The sequence below is a fragment of the Camponotus floridanus genome, unplaced genomic scaffold (genome assembly GCF_003227725.1).
Source record: "Camponotus floridanus strain SB8 unplaced genomic scaffold, Cflo_v7.5 scaffold19, whole genome shotgun sequence".
Taxonomy (NCBI): domain Eukaryota; kingdom Metazoa; phylum Arthropoda; class Insecta; order Hymenoptera; family Formicidae; genus Camponotus; species Camponotus floridanus.
This window is the reverse complement of record NW_020229314.1, coordinates 1,224,159-1,249,663: the sequence shown is the minus strand read 5'-3', so window position 1 is coordinate 1,249,663 and position 25,505 is coordinate 1,224,159. Positions and strand designations below refer to the sequence as shown.

Below are 25,505 nucleotides of genomic sequence, written 5' to 3'. Positions count from 1 at the left end.
ATTAAAGTATATACAAGTATTTTAAATTATATAGGTTTTTTAATTATATGATTATATATTTATTAAAGATTGATGTATTATGGAGTCTTTCATTATGTTAATTAGATCTACTCAATTGTTTTACTGCGCGTTCTCATAATCCGAATTATATTTAAATATTTATAAATATTAAAGAAATAATTTCTGTGCTCGTAAAATTCGATGGTCTCTGTGCGAATGATAATAAAGTCGTGTAACATATTAACAATAGTGCGATACTGTTTATCAAGGTGGAACACGGTATTATTGATAATTCTCTCGTTGCCGAAATAATTTCTGTAATATAAAATATTCGTGCGTGGAATATTAAATTATAGAATTATTTTAATTTATTGATTAAGATTAACTGATTATTTATTAAACTATTCATCATGAAGTCTTTCGTTATGCTAATTATTTGCATCTATAATTCGATTGTTTTATTTTGTGTTCTCTCAATTCAAATTATATTTAAATTGTCATGAAGAACGATAAAATAACGCGGATGAAATATATTTTACATTAAGATAATATTTATTGTCCGTAAAGATCGTAACGATCGGAGTGATTATTTAATATTTTGGATATAATTTAATCATATCATATAATTTAATCGATTCTCGATTAAGTTGTGTGTTTAATTAACAATGATTGAGAAAATTTAAAACATTGGCCGAAATATATTTATTTCTAATATTCTATCAATGATCGAAAGGTCATAACATAATTAATTCTCTTATCCTCTTTTATATATCCTCTGTTTCAATTTTTAATCGCGGTAATGAATGATTACGATTCGATAAAGATTTATTGTTGCGATACAGTTTCATGTCATTAATTAATTTTGAATTAATTAATTTTTGTTAATATTTATAGCAAATTATATTTCGATACAAATCGTAATCGTGTTTAATAAAATAATTACCATATACGAAGCGTTTCTCATTACTACTTTATTACTCGAGAGTCCGTAAGATCACCGTGCGAATGATAACAAAGCTATAGCGCGCTACTGTTTATATGATACATTACCAAAGTTGAACATCGTGTTATCAATAATTCGTTGCCGAAATATTTTATATATTATAAAATATTAACGTGAAATATAAAATTATAGAAGTATATTAATTTATTGATTAAAATTGATTATTTATTAATTGATTATTTATTAAACAATTTATCACGAAGCCTTTCATTATGCTAATTATTTGCAGCTATAATTCGATTGTTTTACTTCGTGTTACTTCGTTTTACTCCTTACGTTACATATCTGATGCTTTCTCAGACTTCCTTTTCCTCTCTTACCTATTTTTCGTTGTTTTCTCTTGTGGCATTCATTCACGAAAACACGATTTAATTATACATGTGCTGTGTTTGTGACAGCGAAAGAAAATCAAATCTGCAAGAGAGTTTAATTTCAAACCATGAATAATAATCTTGCAATATAATAAAATTTTAACAGTTGTACAATTTGCGCGGTAGTTTTTTGTGAATATTATACATTTGTGCGTAAAATGCATTCATAAATTTCCACGCGAATCGTTATTATCGACGGTATTGAAAAATCATTCATACATTCATTCATTTATGAATGTATCATTCATACTTTCATTCATATGAGTGAAGCCGTAATGAATGAATTCTGATGTTATCGACTAAACATTAGTAGACATTGGCTTCGTAGTTCATGTTTTTACAGAGTGCGCATCGCTTTCAGTGATCATCTAACCTAAAAGCAGGTTATGAATCTCATTCTTCTCTCTGGTTTGGACACTTTTAATATTGTGCGAAAAAGTTTCCGCATATATTTTAAATTATCAGTAAATGCGCGAGTATCGCAAAAAGAGAAGTCTACAATGTACAATAAATACCACAAATCGATAATGCATATGTTTAATTTAATATTTTATTGAACTTGTTGAACTATTTGTTGCTGCTGATACAAGCATTTACCATGCACGCGACAAAATTGCAAAACGTATTTTTGGGACATTTTAAGCGAGTCAACATTAATGACACTTATTTTAATGTATTATCAAATACATTCTCTCATACTACGTATAATAATTACAGTACGTCTTTTCGTACAAACATTACTCAAGACTTAACTTTTCTCAATCAACGATTGGTGTCATTAAATAATGCCAAAGTTAGGCAATATAGTTCAAGACTACAAAATAATTTTTATTACGCTTCTCATCCTCAAATTATTTCTCCTGTAATTTCGCATAGTGACAGGAGAAAAAAGCGTATAGGATGTAAAACTTATAGTAGTCAATATTATAATGGTATTAGATGTTTTTCAAGTGCTAGCGTTGATCCTATCGCTGAAAATCAAGTTCTGATGCAATTCAGTGGTATCTTCAAAATGTTATCGGAGAGTACGCATGTTAAAATTGCACAAGATTCTTTATTGTGGATGCATGATTATACTGGTTTGCCATGGTGGTCAGTTATTGTACTTACCACTATTATGATGAGGACAGCGATAACATTACCGCTGTCTTTATATCAGGTATATTTGTAATATCCATTATTTTATATCTATGACTATTACATCTATTATTATATTTACTATTGTATTTATATTATTATTATTATATTTGAATTATTATCTTTATATATCTATTTTTTATTATCTGAATATGCCATAATATAAGTAGAAGGTATGATGAGAATAAGTTCAAGATTTTGGTTGTATAATTAACAAGTATTTTTTTTATTATTTTCTATCTTGTACAAATTTATTTTGAAAGTTGATTAGTGTTTTATTTTTTTATTAAATTATTTATTTTTTTATTAAAAACTATCTTAAAATACAAACTTTTATATTATTCTTGTGATATTCATAATAATAATATTTTCAGCAACGTATATTTGCAAAATTGGAAAACCTTAAATATGAAATGGATGAAATAATTAAAGAAATGAAAAAGGAGACAAGTTATGGGATATATAAGTATAAGTGGCCCAAGGATTATGCTAGGCGTTTATACAATCATTCTGTAGATAATATTTAGTCTCCAATTTAGTTCAAGTTTGCAAATTAACAATAGCGATAAAACTTGTTTACTATATTTGAAAGATCTGATATAATAAATATTTACCATTTTTCTATTATAGGTAAAGAAACAATGGAATAATTTGGTTATTCGAGAAAATTGTCATCCAGTTAAAGCTAGCATATTGATATTAGTGCAAATACCTTTATGGATATCACTATCAATGTCTATTAGAAATTTGTGTTATATGTTACCTAAACAGGATGCTAGTATGTATGTTAATACTTAAGTGAAACACAAGAGAATTATTATTAAGAGAATTATTTCTAATATATTTTTTTTCCACTTAGATGCTTATACCATTTATCAGGAATTTATAACTGATGGATTTCTTTGGGTTACAAACTTAACTGTAGCAGATCCTTTTGTACTTCCCATTGCAATGGGATTATTCAATTTAGCTATTATAGAGGTAAGTTTCTCTAATAATTGATTGAAATCTCATAAGAGAAATTTTAAAAAATTAATACTCTAAGAGATTATTCATATATTTTTAATTGTATATGATTTTGCAGATAAATTATATGAGTAGGATAAAAGAGCTAACAAAATGGAAGCAATATTTGACCTATTTCTTCAGAATTTTTACGATTGGTATGATTCCCATTGCTATGTATGTACCATCGGTAAGTTGTGAAAAAATTTTTTACAAGAATAGTTTAATTATAGTGTGTTTGTGTATATATATATATATATTTATATCTAAAAATTTTTTTTCAGTGCGTGAGTTTGTACTGGACAACTAGCAGTGCATTTGGTCTTTTACAAAATTTAATCTTATTATCTCCGAAATTACGTCGCTTCGCAGGAGTGCCGATAACTTCTTCCGAATCACCTCATCCGTATCGGTTATTGAAAGAAAGGATAATATCTAGATGTTGTTTTGAAAGAAAAGTAAAAATTTCGCTGAAGACATAAATATGTTTTCGTATTTTTCATGTCAATCACTTGCACAAATAAATTATATATATATATATATATATATATATATATATATATATATTTTATAATAGAAGTTTTCTTTTATAAATATGTCTATAATTATTTCTCTTTCCTTTTCTCTTTTCCTCTTTCTTTTTTCCTCTCTCTCTCTCTCTCTCTCTTTCTCTCTCTATAATATTTAAACATTTTATGATTTTTTTTTATTAATTTGTTAAGATAATATGTAAAAGGATGAATTTTAAATGTTAAAATCATTTAAATGTTAAAATCATTTAAATGTTAAAATCAAATGTCAATCTAATTACGACAGTCAAATGTATTAAATATGAAAACAATTGAGTTGTATTAATAATTTTATAAAGTAGAAGAGCAAAGAATATTGTCCATAAAGATTTAAGACAATATATTAATTCATACAATTTTTATCTAATTACATTTATTATATATTATTGTATACTATAATTTTGTGATATTTTAAAAGTCAAGTTTTAAATAAATAAATACAAATAATTCACAAAATATCCTTGTACAAAACGGAAACATTTATAGATATGAAACGTTGCATTTGTACCTATTCAATATGTACGTTTTTTTTAGAAAAATTTGTATTTTTATTATTTTTTATATTTGTATCTCCGCTCATTATTTTTGCGTTATATCTTTATGTATTATTAGTTATTTCCAAAAAGATAGCGTTTCTACTAATTAATGCGTAATAACAAAATATGATTTAGTCTCTTACTAATTTTCTGTGTATTGATTACATATCTTAAATTTTTGTTAACATATAGTTCATTTGATAAGTATTTTTCTTTTTCGTATTACATATATGTGTCGAACAATGTGACACTGTGTCACATTGAAATAATTATAGTACTTCAGCACTTATAATACTGTGTTGGACACTGTATCATCTGTGTAACTTGCTGTCATCAAATCATTTAATATCATATTATGGCTAAAGAAATATAAGTGTCAAAATTTATGCCTATTAAAAATATTGTAACAATTATTTAGTTTAGAGAAATTTTTATTTATTAACAACAATTTTATGTATCAGCGCATTATTTTTATGCTTATCTTCATTTACATATTTGATAAGTTTATGCCTAGGCCTATTTAATAAGCTTATTAATAGGCATAATTAATAGGCTTATTAGTCGACTTAAGAGTCACGTATTCTAAAAATTATTGGAGTTCACTTTCTTGACGTAAATCTATGTAAATAGATATAATGAATTAAAAGAAGTATGCAACTTTTAACTTTTGATATTTCATGCAATTCTCTATGGATATTCATGCATTTTAATGACGTAATGCAATGACGTAACGAATATCACCTTTAGCCTTTTGCATGAACTGAAGATAACGAAAATATAAGCAAAGAAGCGTAATAGGAAAATCGTAATTTGTGGTAGTAATAAAGCATTTCCTGGACTATCGAAGATTATATATATAAGATCGATTTCTTGGCAACGGAATGCAATTGAATTGAGTTAAACGACGATCAACACGATTAAAGAACGATGTTCAAAATGAGATTTTGTGCAGTTTTATTATTTCTAATACTGTGCACAACGTCGCTTGTAATGACACAAATACTAGTAAGTACTTTGTAAATAATATAGTTAAATAGAAAGAAAAGATTAATGTCAATGTATGAGAGTTAATTAATCATACAAAATAAAGTGAATGCGCTTAATAAAAGTAAAAATATTTCTTCATATTTTCAAGTATTATATTCGTAAATATTTCCCAGAAATCATAGAGAGTTTAAAAAGAATTTATTTTTATGTCAATATATTATGTAAATAAAAGTATTAGTCCACATACCAATATTTTTATTGACATAATATATTATTATCTTATTTTCAGATTCAAAAAGAATTCTTTTACGTAAAATAAACTCAGAATTTGTGACATAAAAATGAATTCTTTTTAAATAAACTCTCTGTTCTATCTAGGTTCTCTTTTGTCATCATTATCGAATGATGATTAATATAAATAATCGACAAATATATAATACAAATATACAATTATGCGTAAAATTGTCACGTGCGATTTATAATGAATTTTGTACTTTATATACTTATTACAAAATAAATGTTTAAAGTAGATAATTTTTGAATTATGACTATGCTCTTATCAAAGGGTCTTTCACAGATAATAAAAATATTTCTCTATATCCACTTATTTTTAGCTTTTATCACAGTTATCTTATAGGAGAAAATTCTTGCTTTATTCATATGGTCTATTTTCTCCTTTTTACCGTTGCTGGGAGTTAATCGTGATTTATTCACTTAGGCACATGTATTGCCCTATCCGGGCGACTGCAGCAAATATCAACAATGCGATGCAAGTGGTTGCTTTGTCATGAGCTGCGGTAGAGGAACAGAATTTAATCCGGCTATAAATACTTGTGATTATCCTCTGAGAGACCGAACAGGATGTAGTAATCGTGGATGAAAATTTTGATCTACAACTTCACCAGAAGCTACTGTAAGACGCAGAATTATTTTGCAGTACTTGATTCTATTTGAATGTATGGACATTACTATATTGTGCAAATAAAGTTATGGTATTAGTTTAAATTATGTCACATTGACCATTAAATTATTCATACATCACTGCCTTTGACAATCAATAACTTCTCTGCCGCTAATTTAAAATAGAAAACTAAATTATGTACAAGTAAAAAAAAAACAAAATTGTTGCAAATTATTTTTGTATATAGACTATAATATCGCGAGCATCGAAAGTGATTGCGATAGTATCGTTGCTCATAACGCTTATGTACGATGTAATAACGAGGAGCAATAGGCGACGATTAAACGATGTCCGGCGAGTGGATGCGAAAATAGTATCATGACAGTACGGACGCGACCTTCGTTTACGCATTGAGCAGATAAGAGATTTTTCTCAGCTTCAGATAAACTCATCCTGCAAACCGTGCTAGAAACAACGTAGTTTCCGCGGTGACGATCAGCTTCAATAAAATTCCCATCAGATTGCACAACGTGATCTGCAATAAATACCACAATTCTCCGACTACGACGTGTAATTGTAGCTGAACAGGATCCCAGGATTGTATACGATGATGTCGTTCCGATTGTTAACTCTATTGCTTCTGGTGTACTGTTGTCACCTTATTTCTGCTACCAAGAGGATAAGAGTAGTAAGTGTGAAATTAATTAAAATGATTTTCTCTAAAGTGTCACGAGTTAAAAATGACATATGTTTTAAATATTAAAAGAAGATTTAAATATTTATAAAATATTTATATATTTAAAATAAAATATATATTTTTTTAAAACACATTATTTCTATCTTGATTATTTTATTATCGATTATCTTGATTATTATTGACTATCTTGATTATCTTGATTGTTTTGTCGTTTGTCGTTTAACTTCTCGTCTTAATACTCCACCAATATTTATTTCTACCAAGTGCATAGAAAAAGATATATTACAGTGCAATGTGATGCTTTAACGGATGTCATTAGGTTTATTATAATTATATCAAAAATTGTCAAATTAATATGAAATAAAATTAATATAAAAAAATTTAATATAAACTTGAAATAAGAAGCAATCGAATAAAATAATAAAGAATGTCAGAAAGTAAGAATAATATATTTGTATAAAAAATATAAGTACATTTAATCTTCTTCAAATTTAATACAATTGCTTATATATCATACCGTTTTTCGAATTCTTACGTATTAATATCTGATTTGGTAGGATGGCAAATCTTACACAGTGTCGGCGTACCCAGAGGACTGCAGCAAATACGTGATGTGCAGTAATGGCAAATGCAAGCTGGAGACATGCGCGCCCACCTACGTTTTCGATCCGGTCACCTCTACCTGCAGCCATCGACGCAGATCCGCCAACTGCGACTTCAGCCTCCCGCGGAAATTATAAATAGCGACATAAAAGCATCCCTCGTATAATAATATTTTCCAAAAAGGGTTAATAAAAAAAATGCCGCATATAAATAGCATATTTCATTCATTTATATCGTTCGTGCCGGTTCCTTTGTAAAGCCAGCTTGTAGTAATCAACGAGAGCCAGAAGTTTGTTCGCGCACCGTCGATTGGCAAATAGCTCTGTTTACAGTCGCTGGTTTATTGCGTCGATTCACATACACATGTCGGCATTCTTTTTATTTTACGCGCACACACACATGAAAAATATTATAAATTCCGAGTAGTCTTTCTTTTCCTTACTATTCTTAATTATCTATAACTTCTCCATTCTGTTTTCCTTTTTCTTCGTTGTACGCCGAACTGAAATGAACCTCGACCTTTTCAACTGATAACCCTCCAGTTTCCATGACTCAGACTATTTGTTTTCAGAGGCTATCTGCTTCTGAGTAAAACGGCGTCGATCGGTAATCTAATTGAGAGTTTACAAGGAGTCGAGAATCAGTGTAGTACAATGCTTGGTGTATTGTGAAAGCATCGAAGATGATGTGTTTAAAGCATTTCCTCGTCGTGATCGGTCTCGTTTATTTAGCCGTTTTTTCTTCCGCGGTATGTGATAGAATTGTTGTGGCTCTTAGTGATACATACAATCGCTTTAATTTCCGTTATTTTACTCAAAACTGTTTAAAGTTGTAATCCGAATGTGAATTAAACTGACTAAAATTAGGTTATAAGAGAAAAGCAAATATTTGATATTTCCAAAAATATTATAACGAAATAATACAAGTGCAGCGTAAAAATTTGTGCTAATCTTAATTATTCCTTCGAGATAAATAGATTTTTGATAGAATTGATATTTTTCTAAAAATTGGAGCATACACAAACTTAATTTTTCATCGAGACAATAATACTCATATAATATAATATTAATGAATGGAGTTTGAAAACGTTTTATTTGCATTGATTGATAGCGTGTTAAAGACATATGTTGGAAACGTAATATAAATTGGCAATTAAGTCAGAGACATTTTATTTATTTAAGTGAGATGGAACATGTATCATGAATGTATTTTTTCTGAATTTGTACTTATTATATGTCATAATTTTGTGATGCAAATGCTGTAGAAAAATATCAACATTTAATATGTTTTTATATTCACCTAAATTATGCACAAATTTTTTATAATATAATGCCTTTTTGATTCATCCCTTAATGCTTTTTTCTAACACATGCACAATGTACAATGATTTCAGTTTAATTATATTTTCAAAAGATATTGATTTAAATATATAATACCATATTAATATTATTTACACTTTAAAATCTTTAAAATATAATATGCTCATATATTTACTGATACAATGTGCTCATACATTTATTGATAACAGTTAAAGGAAACGTAGAGTATACATAATTTATTTATATATTGTATGTAATTGATTGTACCAAGTGTATGATTTCATTTATCTTCGAATAAACTTATATATAATATATATAAATAATATACAGGGTCTACCAAAAGTGTGGAAACCCCTAAATATCTCGGAAAATATACGTTTTACAGAAAAGTGTTTCCAACAAAAGTTGTAGGGTTTAAGAAGATCTATATACTGATTCTATCAGTTTGACCTTGGATGGCGTCGTCAAGGTCAGGTCAAGGTCACATTGACTTTTTTAAATGACACCCCCTACATTTGATTGCATATTCTTATAGCTTAATTCAAGAGCTTTCCAAAACACTATAATAATGTTCATTTTTATTAAGTACTTTGCGAGTTATGAGGGTTGAAATAATTTCTTACTTTTACATAAACCATAAAATATCTAGTAAACCATTCATTTTTCGATTATCTTACCTTCATACTTTTATGTACAAAATAATGAAAGGAATCAATTGGTGTAAAGAAAACATACAGTTGTTTTTAAGAAAAAATATGGAATTGTTAATTGCAAATTACATATTTTTTCTTAGAAACAACTATGTGTTTTCTTTACACCAATTGATTCCTCTCATTAATTTGTACATAAAAGTATGAAGGTAAGATAATCGAAAAATGAATGGTTTACTAGATATTTTATGGTTTATGTAAAATTAAGAAATTATTTCAACCCTCATAACTCGCAAAGTACTTAATAAAAATGAACATTATTATAGTGTTTTGGAAAGCTCTTGAATTAAGCTATAAGAATATGCAATCAAATGTAGGGGGTGTCATTTAAAAAAGTCAATGTGACCTTGACCTGACCTTGACGACGCCATCCAAGGTCAAACTGATAGAATCAGTATATAGATCTTCTTAAACCCTACAACTTTTGTTGGAAACACTTTTCTGTAAAACGTATATTTTCCGAGATATTTAGGGGTTTCCACACTTTTGGTAGACCCTGTATATAAATAATATATATAATATATATAATAATATATATAAATAAAATAAACATGTACAATCATACTAAACTTTATATATCTCTTTAAATTTTCCTTCATTATAAATTTAATAATAAAAATTAGGACTGTGATTAATTTACTTAGATTGATTTCTACTATCGTAGATCTATGATCCAAGCGCGACAACTACAAAACCACCAGAACGTCGTGAATCGATACTTCCTTGGAATGTGATTCAGAATAAATCGCGCATTCAAATAGAATCTCCTTCTTCGAAATGGCAACAACAATCACGTGGCAACATCCCACCTAAATCTGACACGAAAAATTGGAGTCCTTGGCGAAAACCTTCGGGTAGCGAAATCGAACAACGAACGCAGCTTGAAAATTATGGTCCTGTGCAAGTTCCCGAACAAATTTCTGAAAACATTCCTGAGCAACAACATAACTTGAAATTTGATAAATTGGACCAACAAAATCTGAAACCTATTGAATACAGAGATTTTACAAATAATTTTGAGAATGAATCAAAGTATGGATATCGCAATCGGCCTCAAAACGAGATTGATTTTGATCATAAACATCCGCAGAGAAATGACAATAACAAAGAATTAAATGTGGGACTTCAGAATGAGGATTTGTACGAGGGCGTAGCTATTGATAGCACGGTAACTTTTAAAATCTTTAAGCAGATCTGTTTTTACATTAAAACATTTACATTAGTATATTTCCTATATCTGTATATTTAATAAATTTAAATTTATAGTTTTGTTTACATACATCTCTTCATCTGAATATGATAAATCTTGATAATATTTTTGTTATTGATTATGATTTTATATTCTTAAATAATAAGAGCTAAAGAGGCATACGATTAGCTTTTTTAGACATACAATATCCCAAACAATAAGGTTAAAAAACTAAATTTTAAAATATGCATAAAAAGTACGTTTAAGAGTGAAAGAAGGAGAGAAACTTTAAATTTATTTTAATTCTTATTTTGTTTTTTCAAATAGAAACCAAGAAAAGAAAATATAGTTCTGTCACATAATCCACGTCACAAAGTGGCTAAGTATGATTCTCGGTTGGGCGTTCAGTGTCCTGATCACAATTCCACAGGACAATTTGTTTATCCACCAGATTGCAAGTTTTTCGTCAATTGCTGGCAGGGTCGTGCATTTGTCCAACCGTGTGCTCCAAATACTCATTTCAATCCGGATACCTTGGAGTGTGACTTTCCACATAAAGTGAAATGTTACGAGAATGAGTTTGCTGATTTCAGACAATCATTAGACTCTGAATCCCAGATTAATCGAAAGTCGCAAAAATTGACAGTAGGTTTATATTATAATATATTTCTTTTTTGTTATCATGCACACTATATAAATTAAAACATTTTAAATTTATTATGCAATTATTTGATGTACTAGGAACCAAAATGTCCACCGTATTTGATTGGTTTATTACCACATTATGGAGACTGCACAAAATTTATACAATGTGCAAACGGTGTTACTTATATAATGGATTGTGGTCCTGGAACAGTATTCAATCCTACTATTGGTGTATGTGATTGGCCGAGGAATGTAAAGGGTTGCGAAGGTAATAAATAATTATTTTTTCGAAGAAATAATTCGATGGCGTATAATATTGATGATATATAATATAATTATCATTATTTAAATCTAATATAATTTTCATTACTTAATGTTGCGTTACACAGATATTTTTAAATCTTACGAAGATGACAAAATGCCATTTACACCTATAAATCCGAATTTTGGACGTGATAAGTCACCATATATCGAAGTAAAAAAAATTACGTGTCCTGCGGATTTTACTGGATTATTAGCTCATCCAGAGACATGCAAAAAGTTTCTTCAATGTGCAAACGGTATTACTTATATAATGGACTGTGGTCCTGGAACAGTATTCAACCCTACTCTTAGTGTGTGTGATTGGCCGCGGAATGTAAAGGGTTGCGAAGGTAATAAATAATTATTTTTTCTAAGAAATGATTCGATGGCGTATAATATAATTATCATTATTTAAATCTAATATAATTTGCATTACTTAATGTTGCGTTATACAGATAATTTTAAATCTGACGAAGATGACAAAATGCCATTTGCACCTATAAATCCGAATTTTGGACGTGATAAGTCATCATATACCGAAGTAAAAAAAATTACGTGTCCTGCGGATTTTACTGGATTATTAGCTCATCCAGAGACATGCAAAAAGTTTCTTCAATGTGCAAACGGTGTTACTTATATAATGGACTGTGGTCCTGGAACAGCCTTCAATCCTATTACGACAGTTTGTGATTGGCCATACAATGTGCCCAGTTGTAAAACAGGTGGTTATATATATTAATAATATTTATAATTAAATAATATATTTATATAATTAATATTATTAAATAAATAATATTAATTAATATATTTTTCTATTACTTTGACAATCAATATTAAATAAAATTATACAATGAATTATAATTTATTTTAGCAAGATTTGTTTTTTGATTGATATCTTCTATATTATATTTCTATTTTAAAAATAATTATTACATAATAATATAAGATTTCTGAATTACAGATAAATCTGATGGAGTTTACAAGACAGGAGCTAGTACTTGGTCGCCATCTGCTGAAGCTAGAGGTACCATGTCATGGTCGAATTCAGGCCACTATAATCGTACAACTAACACTCGTGGTCATATTTCTCAATCGAAGTATCGATATAGCACAACAATGAATCCAACATTTAGACCAACATGGAGACCATTTACGACCACAACTCCACGTATACGATGGATACCAACATGGACAACCGCGAGACCATTTTATAATCATTCTAAGCATATTCCTGATTACCATGATCGTTACGATAACGTGCATGAAGAAAAGCAGTACAAAGGTCATGGATCCCATCATTTAGAATGGAAACCAAGCGAAAATTTAGGACGTCCTTCCGGTAGTAATTATGGATCTCAACATCATCCAGATTGGCAACAAGTGGGAAATGATCAAGAACCACAAGGAACTTATCATACCGATCGCCCAGAAGAATCATCGGTACATGCATATAAAAATCCAGATTATCATTACAGTCATTATCCTTCAGGTGTCCACCACCACCATCATCATCATCATCATTATCATAATTACGGACCTACATCGAATCCTTCGGAAGATACAAATTGGGCTAATCCTGCTGTTACTAATGATCAAAAATATAATCAAGGATATTACACTCCAAATACTGACAGTAACTGGCGTCCCAGTTACAATTATGATCATAATTCTCGTCATTATGATCATCGCCATTTTGAACATACTGCACTAAATAAAACAGATCAGAGGCAATTTCAACTTCCTGAAAGGAACGACGAAGATAACATTCAGTTCCATCATAGATATAATGAAACAAAGTTTGACTCCGATGGAATGTCAACAAATCAAAAAACCGATCATGATTTTTCCTTGAATAGACAAAATTATGGTAGGACAATCCCCGGGCTTTATCATCCTAATTTTAATCGAACTTCTTCATCCGTTGGAAATATTTTTCCAAATAGTAATAATAAATCAACTGAGAATTGGGATCAAATCCAGGATGGACTGCGACAAGATAAACAATCTTCTGCTTGGATAGGGCAAGAAAATATTGGATCTGCTTGGAATCAGCCAAGTAGATCTAACTTCAAACCAAGTACGTGGCATAGTCAAGAAAATCCAGGAAATGTGCAAACGGAAAACCAGACACATCCGTGGGATCAAGGTAAATAAAAATTAATATTATAATTTATTATTTTAATAAATTATTGATACAACATACTTTTATATTTAAATACCTAATCTTTATATATAATCTTTATATCTTTATATATAAAAGATTACTATTTATTAAAATAAAATATTTTATAGCTGCAGAACTTTATTTTATAAAAATATTTTTTACTTATTATTACTCATTATTAATATTTTTAAAAAAAATTAAGAAATAAATTATAATCAATATATAATAAAATAATAATGTAATTAGTAATTAAAAAATGTGTCATTGTGCAAAATTTATTGGTAAATATTTGCACGTTGCATGAATTAACTTTATAAATAATTGTATAAAGCTTGTGATATTATAATATATAATTAATATATTATAATATGATATCAATTTAATAAACAATGCAAATATATATATATATATATATATATATATATATATATATTATAATGGTATTATTTAATGGTTATAATGCATGAAATGTAATCGCTAATGCATGAAAGTTATGTCGCATGTTGATGTATATTTTATGAATTAATGATGAAAAATTGCAAATGTACACAATTAAATATAGCGAATATAAATTTTTTTAATCTAATAAAGTATTAATAAATATATTAAGAATCAACACGTTAGATAATTAAATGTAGTGGTAAATGCAAAATTTTTCGTGTATCTATTTGTGCTAAAAAAGTAGCATTTTAAAAATAAAATTTATCATATTACTAAATATGATAAATGTGAGTGAAAGCTTAATCTTTCGTAGGCACAATTAGTCAGACTGATAAATCGTTCTCTCAAAGTACAATTGATAAAGAGGCAGATACAAAAATGACACAATGGGCAACAAGGACAAATGTTTTTTTAAATTCTAAGAGCCAAGTAAATTTAGGTTTGTAAATAGATGGTATAATTTTTAATTATTCTTTTAATTATTTGACAATAAATATTAAATACGAAATTATACATACAGTGATTATTTATAATAAGATACAAATTATTATTTAAATAATTAATATATTTTTCTCAAAACATTTTAGAAGAGTTATATTCATGATACGTTTTATAATTTGTAGCAGAATCTAAAAGTACAACTCAATATCCAAGAACAAACCTTTATCCAAATGGCATATATGTCAATGCAGGTGGCATAAAAGGTCATTATATCACGAAAGATATTGAAAATAATGAAGGAGGTCTGAGAATTCATGAGCCGTATAATGTTCACAAACCTATCAGCTGGAATAATACTTTCAATAGTATGCCTTAATTATTATACTATCAATCCTATTTGATATGCCCTTTCAAACTGTGATTATCTTTATTATTTTGACGAGAATTAATTTGCATTTGTGTCAACTTTCTGCTTAATCTAACAATTAAGCATACATTTTTATTTTACTATTAATTATATTATTAATTATATTATTTTATTATTTTATTATTATTTATTTTAAATAATATTAATAGTTAAGTTTTAAAATATCCTGTGCAAATTGTATCGTTTAGCAACTAAACTTTGATTATCTCCTGACAGAAATTATTATTATTCAAAACGATTAGCACTGATGGTCAAATATTATTTATATATTGTTGTTTATTTTTTGTCGATTATTCAAGTTTTGGTAAATTGGCCAGTAGTAATAATAATCGTATATTTGCAATTGATAATTTAGAAATTGTTTGCCCGGACAAAATATTTCTCTTTTAATAGGCACTGATAGTAATTATGCATCGTTCACAACTGAAACGCCAATGACAACGACGCCGCAGAATATTTCAAATAAACAATCTGAACTATCAAGGAGAGGAAGAGATTTTGTAAATATTACGACTGAAAGCGAATTGCATAATTTCGATCACACAAACGAGGACAATTTACCTGATGTTTCAATTGAACGAGATGATTATTGGGGCGCTAGCGACACAAAAATAAGTAATGTAGATTCTGCTACCCCGAATGTTATCGAACCTGAGATAAATGATTACGACGTGGATGTGTTAGACGACAAAAATGTCTGGAAACCTAGATTGGTCTTCGAAAATAAAACCAAGACCACGACGGCTTCATCAGTCATTATGAAAATTGGCCCGAAGAATACCGATGTCGAACTTTTTAATATCGAAGCTGCACCGTTTCAGGAAGGTAAGTTAAAGATTTAATTTGACGTAGATCCATGTATCTTTTATCTATGCAGTAAGTGCTCGTGAAAAATCAATTTGGTAAGTTATTTTTCGATCGTTTCTTTGAATGGCTTTCTTATAATTATTTTATGTGTACTCTCGTGCTATAAAATATCGTATAATATCAAAATTAATTCTTTGCTATATAAAAGTCTTTCCAATAAATAATATTTTATTGCAATAATTTTATTGTTTATTAAAAGAATAAATATTTAGACGCAATAATCCAGAATCTAAAAATAAAATAAAATATTCCCAATTGTTATTAACTGTTGTGAGATTATTTTCCTTGTCCGCTGAATGTTTCAAATATTTATATATTTAATGTGTGTATTGAGTATATTTTTCATCTTACTTTATATAATAATTATTTATTATGGAATACTAACAAAGAATTGTAGCACTGCAACTATTTTAACCAGTGGATTATTTATCCATACAATACGATGTTTAGTTAACCTGGTTCTGTTTCTCTTTTGCATGTGTTTTTACTCTTTTGCATGATTTTAATTAATTAATTAATTTTATGGAAGTATTAACATATCAAAACATACACTTTTACAATATGCAAATTGTTACACGAGCTTTGTTTAAACAAGTAATAATGGTTAAACGAAAGTAAATAAAAATTTTGTTTTATTCTCTTTTATAGAAGAATCTCCATTCCCAGTTTATTATGTACAATCAGTGCAACCATTGACTCATTCGAAAAAATCTGTTCGACTAACACCCATCTCTGGCCAGGTAAAAATATTTATCTGGTATAAAAGCGAATTGCAAAATTTAATTTTAAAATCATAATGAAATAACATATATTTACATTTATAGGTAATTCGCTTGAGGGGTGGCCCAGGACCTAATGAAGGCTATGTTGAAGTACAAGGTATACTACCTGGTTGGGGCATTGTATGCGATTCCAGAAATAGTTGGACATTGAAAGAAGCTAATATTTTGTGCAGACAACTTGGCTATATCAGGTAAAATGAAAATTTATATTATCAGGTAAAATGAAAATTTATATTATATCTTAAAAATAATGTTCGATATGAGTTTCTTTTTTGTAATCTGTATTTAGAGTTTTATGCAATCATATATACACAATGTACATGTATTTACAATGAAATTAAATGGTTATATATCCTTGTATAGAGATTTCTGAAGTCAATATTTGATTTTCAACTTGAGCAGTTTGTTTCCATTTCCGTGATAATTTAAACTTAATTATTAAACGAATAAAAATAATTATTTTTTTGTTATCTTCTTATTTGATATAAAAAATTTGTTTTATTTCTAAATTTGTCTAGTATAAATTTTCTACAATAAATTTTGAACATTTTTTACTTTTTTCGCAATATAATAAACAGTAAGAAGCGTGACATGATAAATTTCTTATTTATTAAAGAGGCGCTGAAATGGCTTGGCAAGGAAGAAACAATCGCAATGGAATGCCAAATTGGGTCGCTGCAAATACTGTAACATGTTTCGGCAATGAGACCAGATTTCAATCGTGCAAGTAAGATTCGCGTTATCAGAGAATTTACAATATTCGATAGAAATGGTCAAATAATAATTTAAATTCTTCACGATTGTAATAAAATATTTATGATTCGTATTTCTCACTTTTCTCGTTTCTTAAATCTCTATTATTAAGTCATCTTTTATTTGCAATCTTAATCGTAAAAAACAGATTGTAATAAAAATCTTTACGTTAAAACGTAACATGATAATTATAACCATATGTAGGTTCACACACAATCAAGAGTGCCAAGTGGCTAGAGATGCGATTGGTGTGCGATGCGCTCCTAATCGTATAGCGCATTGTCGCAAGGACGAGATACCGCATAATGGAAACTGTTATCACTTGGCTCATCCTGATAGCGGACTGAATCATGCCGAAGCATTGGAGCACTGTACACGGAGGAATGCACGACTCATCGATATCGCTAGCCAGGCAGAAAACAACTTTGTGTCCGAATTGCTGTTGCAATCGTATCCGGAAGTTGATTCAATCATGACTTCCGGCTTCGGTTTCACTACAATGAATCGAACCTTATGGCTCTGGGCGGATTCCGCGCATGCTAAATTCAAGTATTACTTCTGACAATATAAAAGCATCAATTTCATTTAATTTTAATTTATTAAATCGATCTTTTTAATCTCAAATTATTGCTTTTGCAAGTATAAAATTATGAATTTAATTGAGTTATTCCTTTTTCTCACTTAAATTTATTCTTAAATTTTTTGTAAAATGTTTTGTTAGATTTACAAAGTGGTGGCCTGGATGGATGAACGATACGAAACAATCACCGTGGGTAGGCTATCGTCCTCGTTGTATCGTGATGAAACGAAAATTTCCGTGTTATGAGCGACCAGAGTCGACATGTGATATAGATTATTTCTTCTGGGACACTGAAGATTGCGCAGCTAATTCAAAAGAGCATTTCTTTATTTGCAAGAGACCTTATGACGATATTGGTATACATATACACATACAAAATAAATCACACGAAAAATTGCATAATATTTTATATCTAATAACATATATCTCATCTTTTTATATTAATCAAGAATGTTATATATTTGTATAGTATCAGCCAAAAATATATAATTTCTGTTTTTTGAGGATAGCTTAATTCAAAGTACATATATTTCTATCTAGTCACATATGTTTTAATAGTAGATATATAAATTATTGAACAATAAACTTTTCATTCAATAATGAAAACAGCAACTTAAGAAAAATTAATTAAACATGTATACTTTGAATTAAGTTATCTTCAAAAAATATAAAGGTATATATTTTTGGCTGACACTGTATATATATATATATATATATATATATATATATATATATATAATATTTTTGATTAATATAAAAAGATGGAATATATGTTATTAGATATAAAATATTATATGATATAAAATATATATAAGTTATATAATTAGATATAAAATAAATATAAGAAATAATTTCTATATTATTAAATTTTATTACACACATAAACATATTATTAAATTATTTTATTGAATTTGATTTGAAGTGTATCAGTTTTTGATATAAAATGATACAAGCTTTCATAAAATATATTGAGATAAATACTTGGATGATGAAACACTATTCTTATTCTTTCGCTTCTTTTTAGGTTGCACATACGGAAAAGGAAATCAATACACTGGTAAAGCCAATGTAACAGTATCAGGAAATAAATGTCTTTCATGGGCCGATGAAAGAATTGCACATCAATTACATGTGAATGTAAGTTTGCTATTGTACGCGTTAAAAATGTGCTTATTTTAAGTGAAAAATTTGTTGAATTTATGTAAATGCTATTCTAATTTTTATTATCGTAGGTTGTTAATAAAGAAGTTCGAGATAAACTGAAAATGCATAACTACTGCAGAAATCCTAATCCGGGAAAAGAATCGAGACCATGGTGTTTTACAGGCCCTGGAAAGTATGAATATTGCGATATTCCTGCCTGTGGAAATATTGGTATATTTTTGAAATTTATTAATCGAATTTTTCCCTCATCAAGGAAACATTGATGAAATAAATGTTATAATAAAGAGAGATATATAAAATACTTTTTTTTAGATCCAAAACGGTCAATGCTGTCTGGTCAATGTAAACCTAAACATTTCGAATGTATGGCAGGAGAATGTATTCCCTCCCCATGGGTTTGCGATGGAGAAGAGGTAAGATGTAGGCAATTTTATGCGCATACAGTTATTTAATAAATTGTACGTGGCATGAAATAACATTGTTTATAGTAAAAATGTTTTTTCTAATTTATTAAAAATATGAACAGAGCAGAATAATAGCTAGCAAACGTATCGTTTAAATTAAAACTATTCTGTTACTAAAATTATAGAAGGATTTGCTAATTAAACTTCTTTAAGCAATCTTTGTAAAAGTAATAAAAAATGTTTACTTTGTAAGGATATATTAAGTTAGCTAAGATACTTGTAATAAATTTACTTTTAATGTTTATATTCTTTCTCAATTATATTATATTCACTTTTCTACTTTGAAACATATGTTTATATTTGAAAAGAAAATATATACGTGTACGTTAAAATTATAATTAATATAAAGTTTTCAATATAACACAATTTAGGATTGTACAAATGGGGCTGACGAAAGAAATTGCATGTTGGATCTCAATCTCTTTAAAAAATCTACAAAACATAAGCTTGAGGGCTATGATGTAGAAAAATGGTTAAACACACCATTGAAGACCTGTGCTTTAAGATGCAAGGAAGCTGATTTCACTTGTCGCTCGTTTAATCATAAGTTTGTATAAGAATTATTATTATCTACTAATTCACGAATACAGACATATTGAAGTTTTACTGCTTATTAAAAATTGATTTTAACACACACACACACACACACACATACATATATGTGTGCATATATAATTAATATTTCTAGCTTCACTAATTTATGCATTCTAATAATATGATGATAAATAAAATATATGAACAAGATAGTTTTTGTAATAACATAATTTGTTTTAATATAAATATTACACGAGAGAGTAAAATAGATTTTTACTTGAGCTAGAATCATATATATTGTAATCACTCTTACCTGGATCGATTAGTCCTTTATACAGTATACAGTTGCGTGTTCACGTATATTTAAATATTCTGTTTTAGATCGAATGGTAATGTGTGTTTATTGAGTAACAGTAACATTGGTTTGACTGGTGCACTTAAGCCTGACAAGCAATTCGATTATTATGAAATGAGAGAGAGGAGTTTGGATTGCAACGACATGTACATCTGCAATAATAACAAATGCATAAATCAAACACAAGTCTGCGACGGCAAGAATGATTGCAATGATCGCAGTGATGAGGATATTTGTACTGCTGAAAATCTTGATTACAGTATTCGTTTGGCTGGTGCAGATAACAGTTATGAAGGTCGAATAGAAGTAAAAAGTAAGTACAATGTCGCAAAAATATAATTAAATAAATAAAATATCTAAAAAAATATTTATCGTGTTAATGTAAAAGTGCAAATATCATAGTACAAATCGTAATACAATAAATTATTATTCTTATGACATTTTATTATTGTCACTTTTTCTGATATTTATTTCATTTCTTATTGCATATATCACATGCTTTAAGTCAAGTTTCTTAAAATTTGTTTAATATTTTGTCTGTGACTAATTATATCCTAAAATCCTTTATCTTTATAAAAAAGATTGCAAGATAAAAATATAATTAAATATTTCAAAGGCAAATATATTTTCTCTATATTTTCTTATCTTGTACATTTACTCAATATCTCTCCATAGTTTTAGGAGTTTGGGGACAGGTGTGTGACGATGGCTTTGGAATGATCAATGCTGACGTCATCTGTAAAGAGCTCGGTTTCGAGCTCGGAGCTTTGGAAGTAAGATCGAGTGGATTTTATGGAAATCTCGATCCACCTACAAGATTTATGGTGGATCAATTGAAGTGTCGTGGAAACGAGACTACACTAAGAGAATGCGATTTTAACGGGTACGTAGAAAAATTCTTTCTATTTTCTATTCTCTATTTTATTAATCACGCTTTTTCTACCACTAAAATTAATTGCTAAATTGTTCTTGTTTTTAGATGGGGAATTCATAATTGTCAACCGGAAGAAGCTGTTGGCGTCGTTTGTAAGACCGCGGTCAATACCTGTCAGGAAGGTCAATGGAAATGCGATAATAGTCCAACTTGCATACCGACCCCGTTTATTTGCGACGAGGTGGTCGATTGCCCAGATCGCTCCGATGAGAGTCCGCAACATTGCGATGTAAGTTAGATGAATGGTTAAAATAGATTTGTAGATTTTGACGCAACGAAGATTTCAGGCACCGTTCGAATTGCGCTTGGCGAATGGCAGCAGTCCTTTGCAAGGAAGGGTAGAAGTGCGTCATCACGGTGTATGGGGTACTGTGTGCGATGATGATTTTACAAATGCCACGGCAGCTGTTATCTGTAGATCATTGGGATATGGTGGTATCGCAATCGCCAAGAAGGATGGCTTTTTTGGGCCAGGCCAAGGACTTATATGGCTCGATGAGGTATCACATCTATAATTTACAGCTGTTATATATTTAACAGCTTTTTAACAAACATATATTATTGATAATAGTTAATTTGATGAGAAGTAATGATTCGTATTAAATATCTATAGCAATATATGACACTATTATATTATTAATGTTATTGTATTAATAATTTGAAGCTACTTTCGCTTTCGTAAAATAGGTTTTCTGTCATGGAAACGAATCGCAATTATATCGATGCGAGCATAATCACTGGGGCCAACATAATTGTGATCATAATGAGGATGCAGGTGTAATTTGTTCACCTGGAAATGTTAATAATGCCGAGGTAATTCGAAACAAATCTTTATTCACTGTAACATAATTGTTAATTGTTTAATGTTCACTGAACGAATAAAAATCAATTTTTCTCTATTATATTATTTTGAATACAAATAATAAATATAGTAATAAATATTAGAATATTTTATAAAAAATGTATAAAGAGAAGAGAGGAAGAGAGAGAGAGAGAGAGAGAGAGAGGGAGAGAGAGAGAGAGAGAGAAGAATAAAATATATAATTTGTATAAGAGCAAATAATAATTGCAATCTTTGCAACAATTTAAACAATAATTTATATGAAATAAACAATATTTTATACATTTATATAAATCGTTTGTTTATTTCTCGATCCTGATTTATTGAGCAGTCATACTGGATAAACAACCCAGAACTTCCAGAACGAAATATTGACGAGCTGCTTCCATCAAATTGTGGTCAGCGCGCTAAAGATTTTAATAATGATGACGACTTGATCTTTCAAAAAGTAGTGCATGGTTCTATCGCTCCAAAAGGCACTTATCCCTGGCAGGTAAATCACTTCAACGAAATAAATTTCCCATTTTACGGTACTAATAATAAATTGTTATCTAGTTATATATCTTATATTAAAATGAATACTGCGTGAAATAGAAATTTATCTTAAGATTCTTAGGTATAATTTTATCTTAAGGCTTTTAAGTCCCAAAATCTTCTATTGTATTGCATAATTTTAAGGTATAATTTTATCTTAAGGTTTTTAAGTCCCGAAGTCTTCTATTAAGGACCAAGATAAAATTTTGATATTGACAGCATAAAAGAATGTGTAAAATAAAATTTAAGACACTATACGAGTTCGAGGGCACAGTCGATCGATATAATTTTATTTTAAGGTTTTTAGGTTCCAAATTTTTTTATTGTCCAAAATTTTTTATTGTCTTGTATAATCTTAAATATAATTTTATTTTAAGATTTTTAAATCCCGAAGTCTTGTATTGATTTTGAGGACCAAGATAAAATTTTGATGTTGACAATATAAAAGAATGTAAAATAAAATTTAGGCCAGTATACGAGTTCGAGGGCACAGTCGATCGAGTCATTGGTGTGGTGCAGTCATGATATCTCCTATATATCTCTTAACAGCAGCACATTGTCTGGAAGGCTATAACAAAGGCACTTACTTTGTTCGTGCGGGAGATTATAACACAGATGTGAGTAAAATTACGCGTGACTTTAAAGAGATTGTATTTATAAAATGTATATATTTGTGAAAAATGTATTTTATATGGTGGTCGATATCATCAGATAGACGAGGGAACGGAAGCGGAGGCCAACATCGAGGATTACTACGTGCACGAGGAATTCCGCAAGGGTCACAGAATGAACAATGATATCGCCCTGATCCTGCTTAAAGGTCACGGTATCCCGCTTGGCAAGGATATCATGCCAATTTGCTTGCCGTCCGAGAACACCGACTATTCACCCGGACTCAATTGCACGATCAGCGGATTCGGAAGCATCGAGACGGGAAAGACGAGTAAGCGGGAGGACAGCAGAGAGAATTATTTTAAGCTGAATCTCGTGGGATAAATCAAACTGTCGTTGTTTTGTCTTGCAGCGCAATCAAAGAATTTACGATATGGCTGGGTGCCCTTGTTGGATCAATCAGTTTGTCGGGCTAGTTATGTTTACGGCGAAGGTGCCATAAGCGAGGGAATGATGTGTGCCGGATACCTTGATGAGGGTATCGATACATGCGATGGCGATTCCGGAGGTCCTCTAGCGTGCTATCATAATGGTAATGTTGAAATAATTTATAGATCACAATAAAAAAAATATATAACATGCATGAATATTTTTTTAGCAATATAGATATGATTATAAAAATATATTGATGTAATAATAAAAAGAGAAAACGCAAAAGGAAAATTTTCATATTTTTTAAAAATAAAAAAATAAAGTATTTTTTTATTTTTTTAATTTTATTTTAAAATTAAAGTACTTTAAAATATATAAATACAATATATTCTCTCTCAATTATATATTTTAGATTAAATTAATACTTTTAGTGATAATAATACTAAATTTTATATATTAGGAGCTTTTACTTTATATGGAATAACCAGTTGGGGTCAACATTGCGGCAAGGCAAATAAACCTGGAGTTTATGTTCGCGTTGCGCATTATCGTCGATGGATCGATCAAAAAATTAAAGAATCATTAGCGGGTAGATAGAAAATATTATATATAGATTACAAAATATTTTCCAACATCTGTGTGTGTATCTGTATATCTGTGTGTGCTGTTTAATAATTTGCTTATAAGAAAAGTTGTCTAAAATAAATAAATCCCAAGCCAATGTACATACAATAATTAACAGCAATTTCGAATTATAATTCTGCCATTATTTGTGTAAATATATTATAATAAAATATTTACTTTGTCGATATATATATATATTTTATAGCAAAATAAAAATAAAACGATTTATTTTTAATGTGATTTAAAGAGTTTTAAAGCAAGAATAAACAAAAACAAGAAAAGAAAAAACGAAGAAAATATTTCTATATTTTTTTAATCTATTAAGAAAATTGTTTCCATCGCTGCGTGAAAGAATTATTTCCTTTATCCCACGTGCATAGTATATATGTATAAATGCGTGTGTGTATGTTCTACGTTACATCAATTTGATAAATTAGATAAATAATAGAATAAAATCAACATTTCAAATCAACTCTTTCCGATTTATTCCTGATGCAGCGGGAAATAATTAAGAATAAAAATTCAAATACAAGATATCCGTATGATAATAAATTCTGGTTAAATTTTTTCAAAAATGATAT

The 25,505-nt window shown here is 28.8% G+C and overlaps 2 protein-coding genes and 1 long non-coding RNA gene across 3 annotated transcripts; all 3 read left to right on the top strand.

The window, feature by feature from the left end:
• Positions 1-1,723: 1,723 nt before the first annotated feature.
• Positions 1,724-4,030, top strand: LOC105248243 (cytochrome c oxidase assembly protein COX18, mitochondrial). Its single transcript, XM_025407862.1, has 6 exons — positions 1,724-2,533; positions 2,886-3,023; positions 3,142-3,289; positions 3,371-3,492; positions 3,596-3,706; positions 3,801-4,030. The coding sequence occupies exons 1-6, from the start codon at positions 1,973-1,975 to the stop codon at positions 3,996-3,998; spliced, it is 1,278 nt and encodes a 425-aa protein (XP_025263647.1). The 5' UTR covers positions 1,724-1,972; the 3' UTR covers positions 3,999-4,030.
• A 1,400-nt stretch (positions 4,031-5,430) lies between these two features.
• LOC109609833 lies at positions 5,431-8,748 on the top strand. Its single transcript, XR_002192449.2, has 3 exons — positions 5,431-5,626; positions 6,327-7,197; positions 7,764-8,748. It is a non-coding gene; the product is annotated as an uncharacterized LOC109609833 (long non-coding RNA).
• Positions 8,749-8,994: 246 nt separating this feature from the next.
• On the top strand, positions 8,995-25,031 carry LOC105248943. Its single transcript, XM_020026794.2, has 29 exons — positions 8,995-9,003; positions 10,503-11,006; positions 11,355-11,672; positions 11,769-11,940; positions 12,062-12,325; positions 12,431-12,697; positions 12,937-14,121; positions 14,894-15,019; positions 15,204-15,386; positions 15,842-16,273; positions 16,964-17,055; positions 17,140-17,288; positions 17,714-17,824; positions 18,055-18,399; positions 18,572-18,786; positions 19,455-19,567; positions 19,663-19,804; positions 19,907-20,007; positions 20,430-20,605; positions 20,974-21,260; positions 21,623-21,830; positions 21,927-22,110; positions 22,169-22,381; positions 22,569-22,694; positions 23,054-23,215; positions 23,724-23,873; positions 23,968-24,199; positions 24,281-24,460; positions 24,761-25,031. The coding sequence occupies exons 1-29, from the start codon at positions 8,995-8,997 to the stop codon at positions 24,895-24,897; spliced, it is 6,783 nt and encodes a 2,260-aa protein (XP_019882353.2). The 3' UTR covers positions 24,898-25,031.
• Positions 25,032-25,505: the final 474 nt, after the last annotated feature.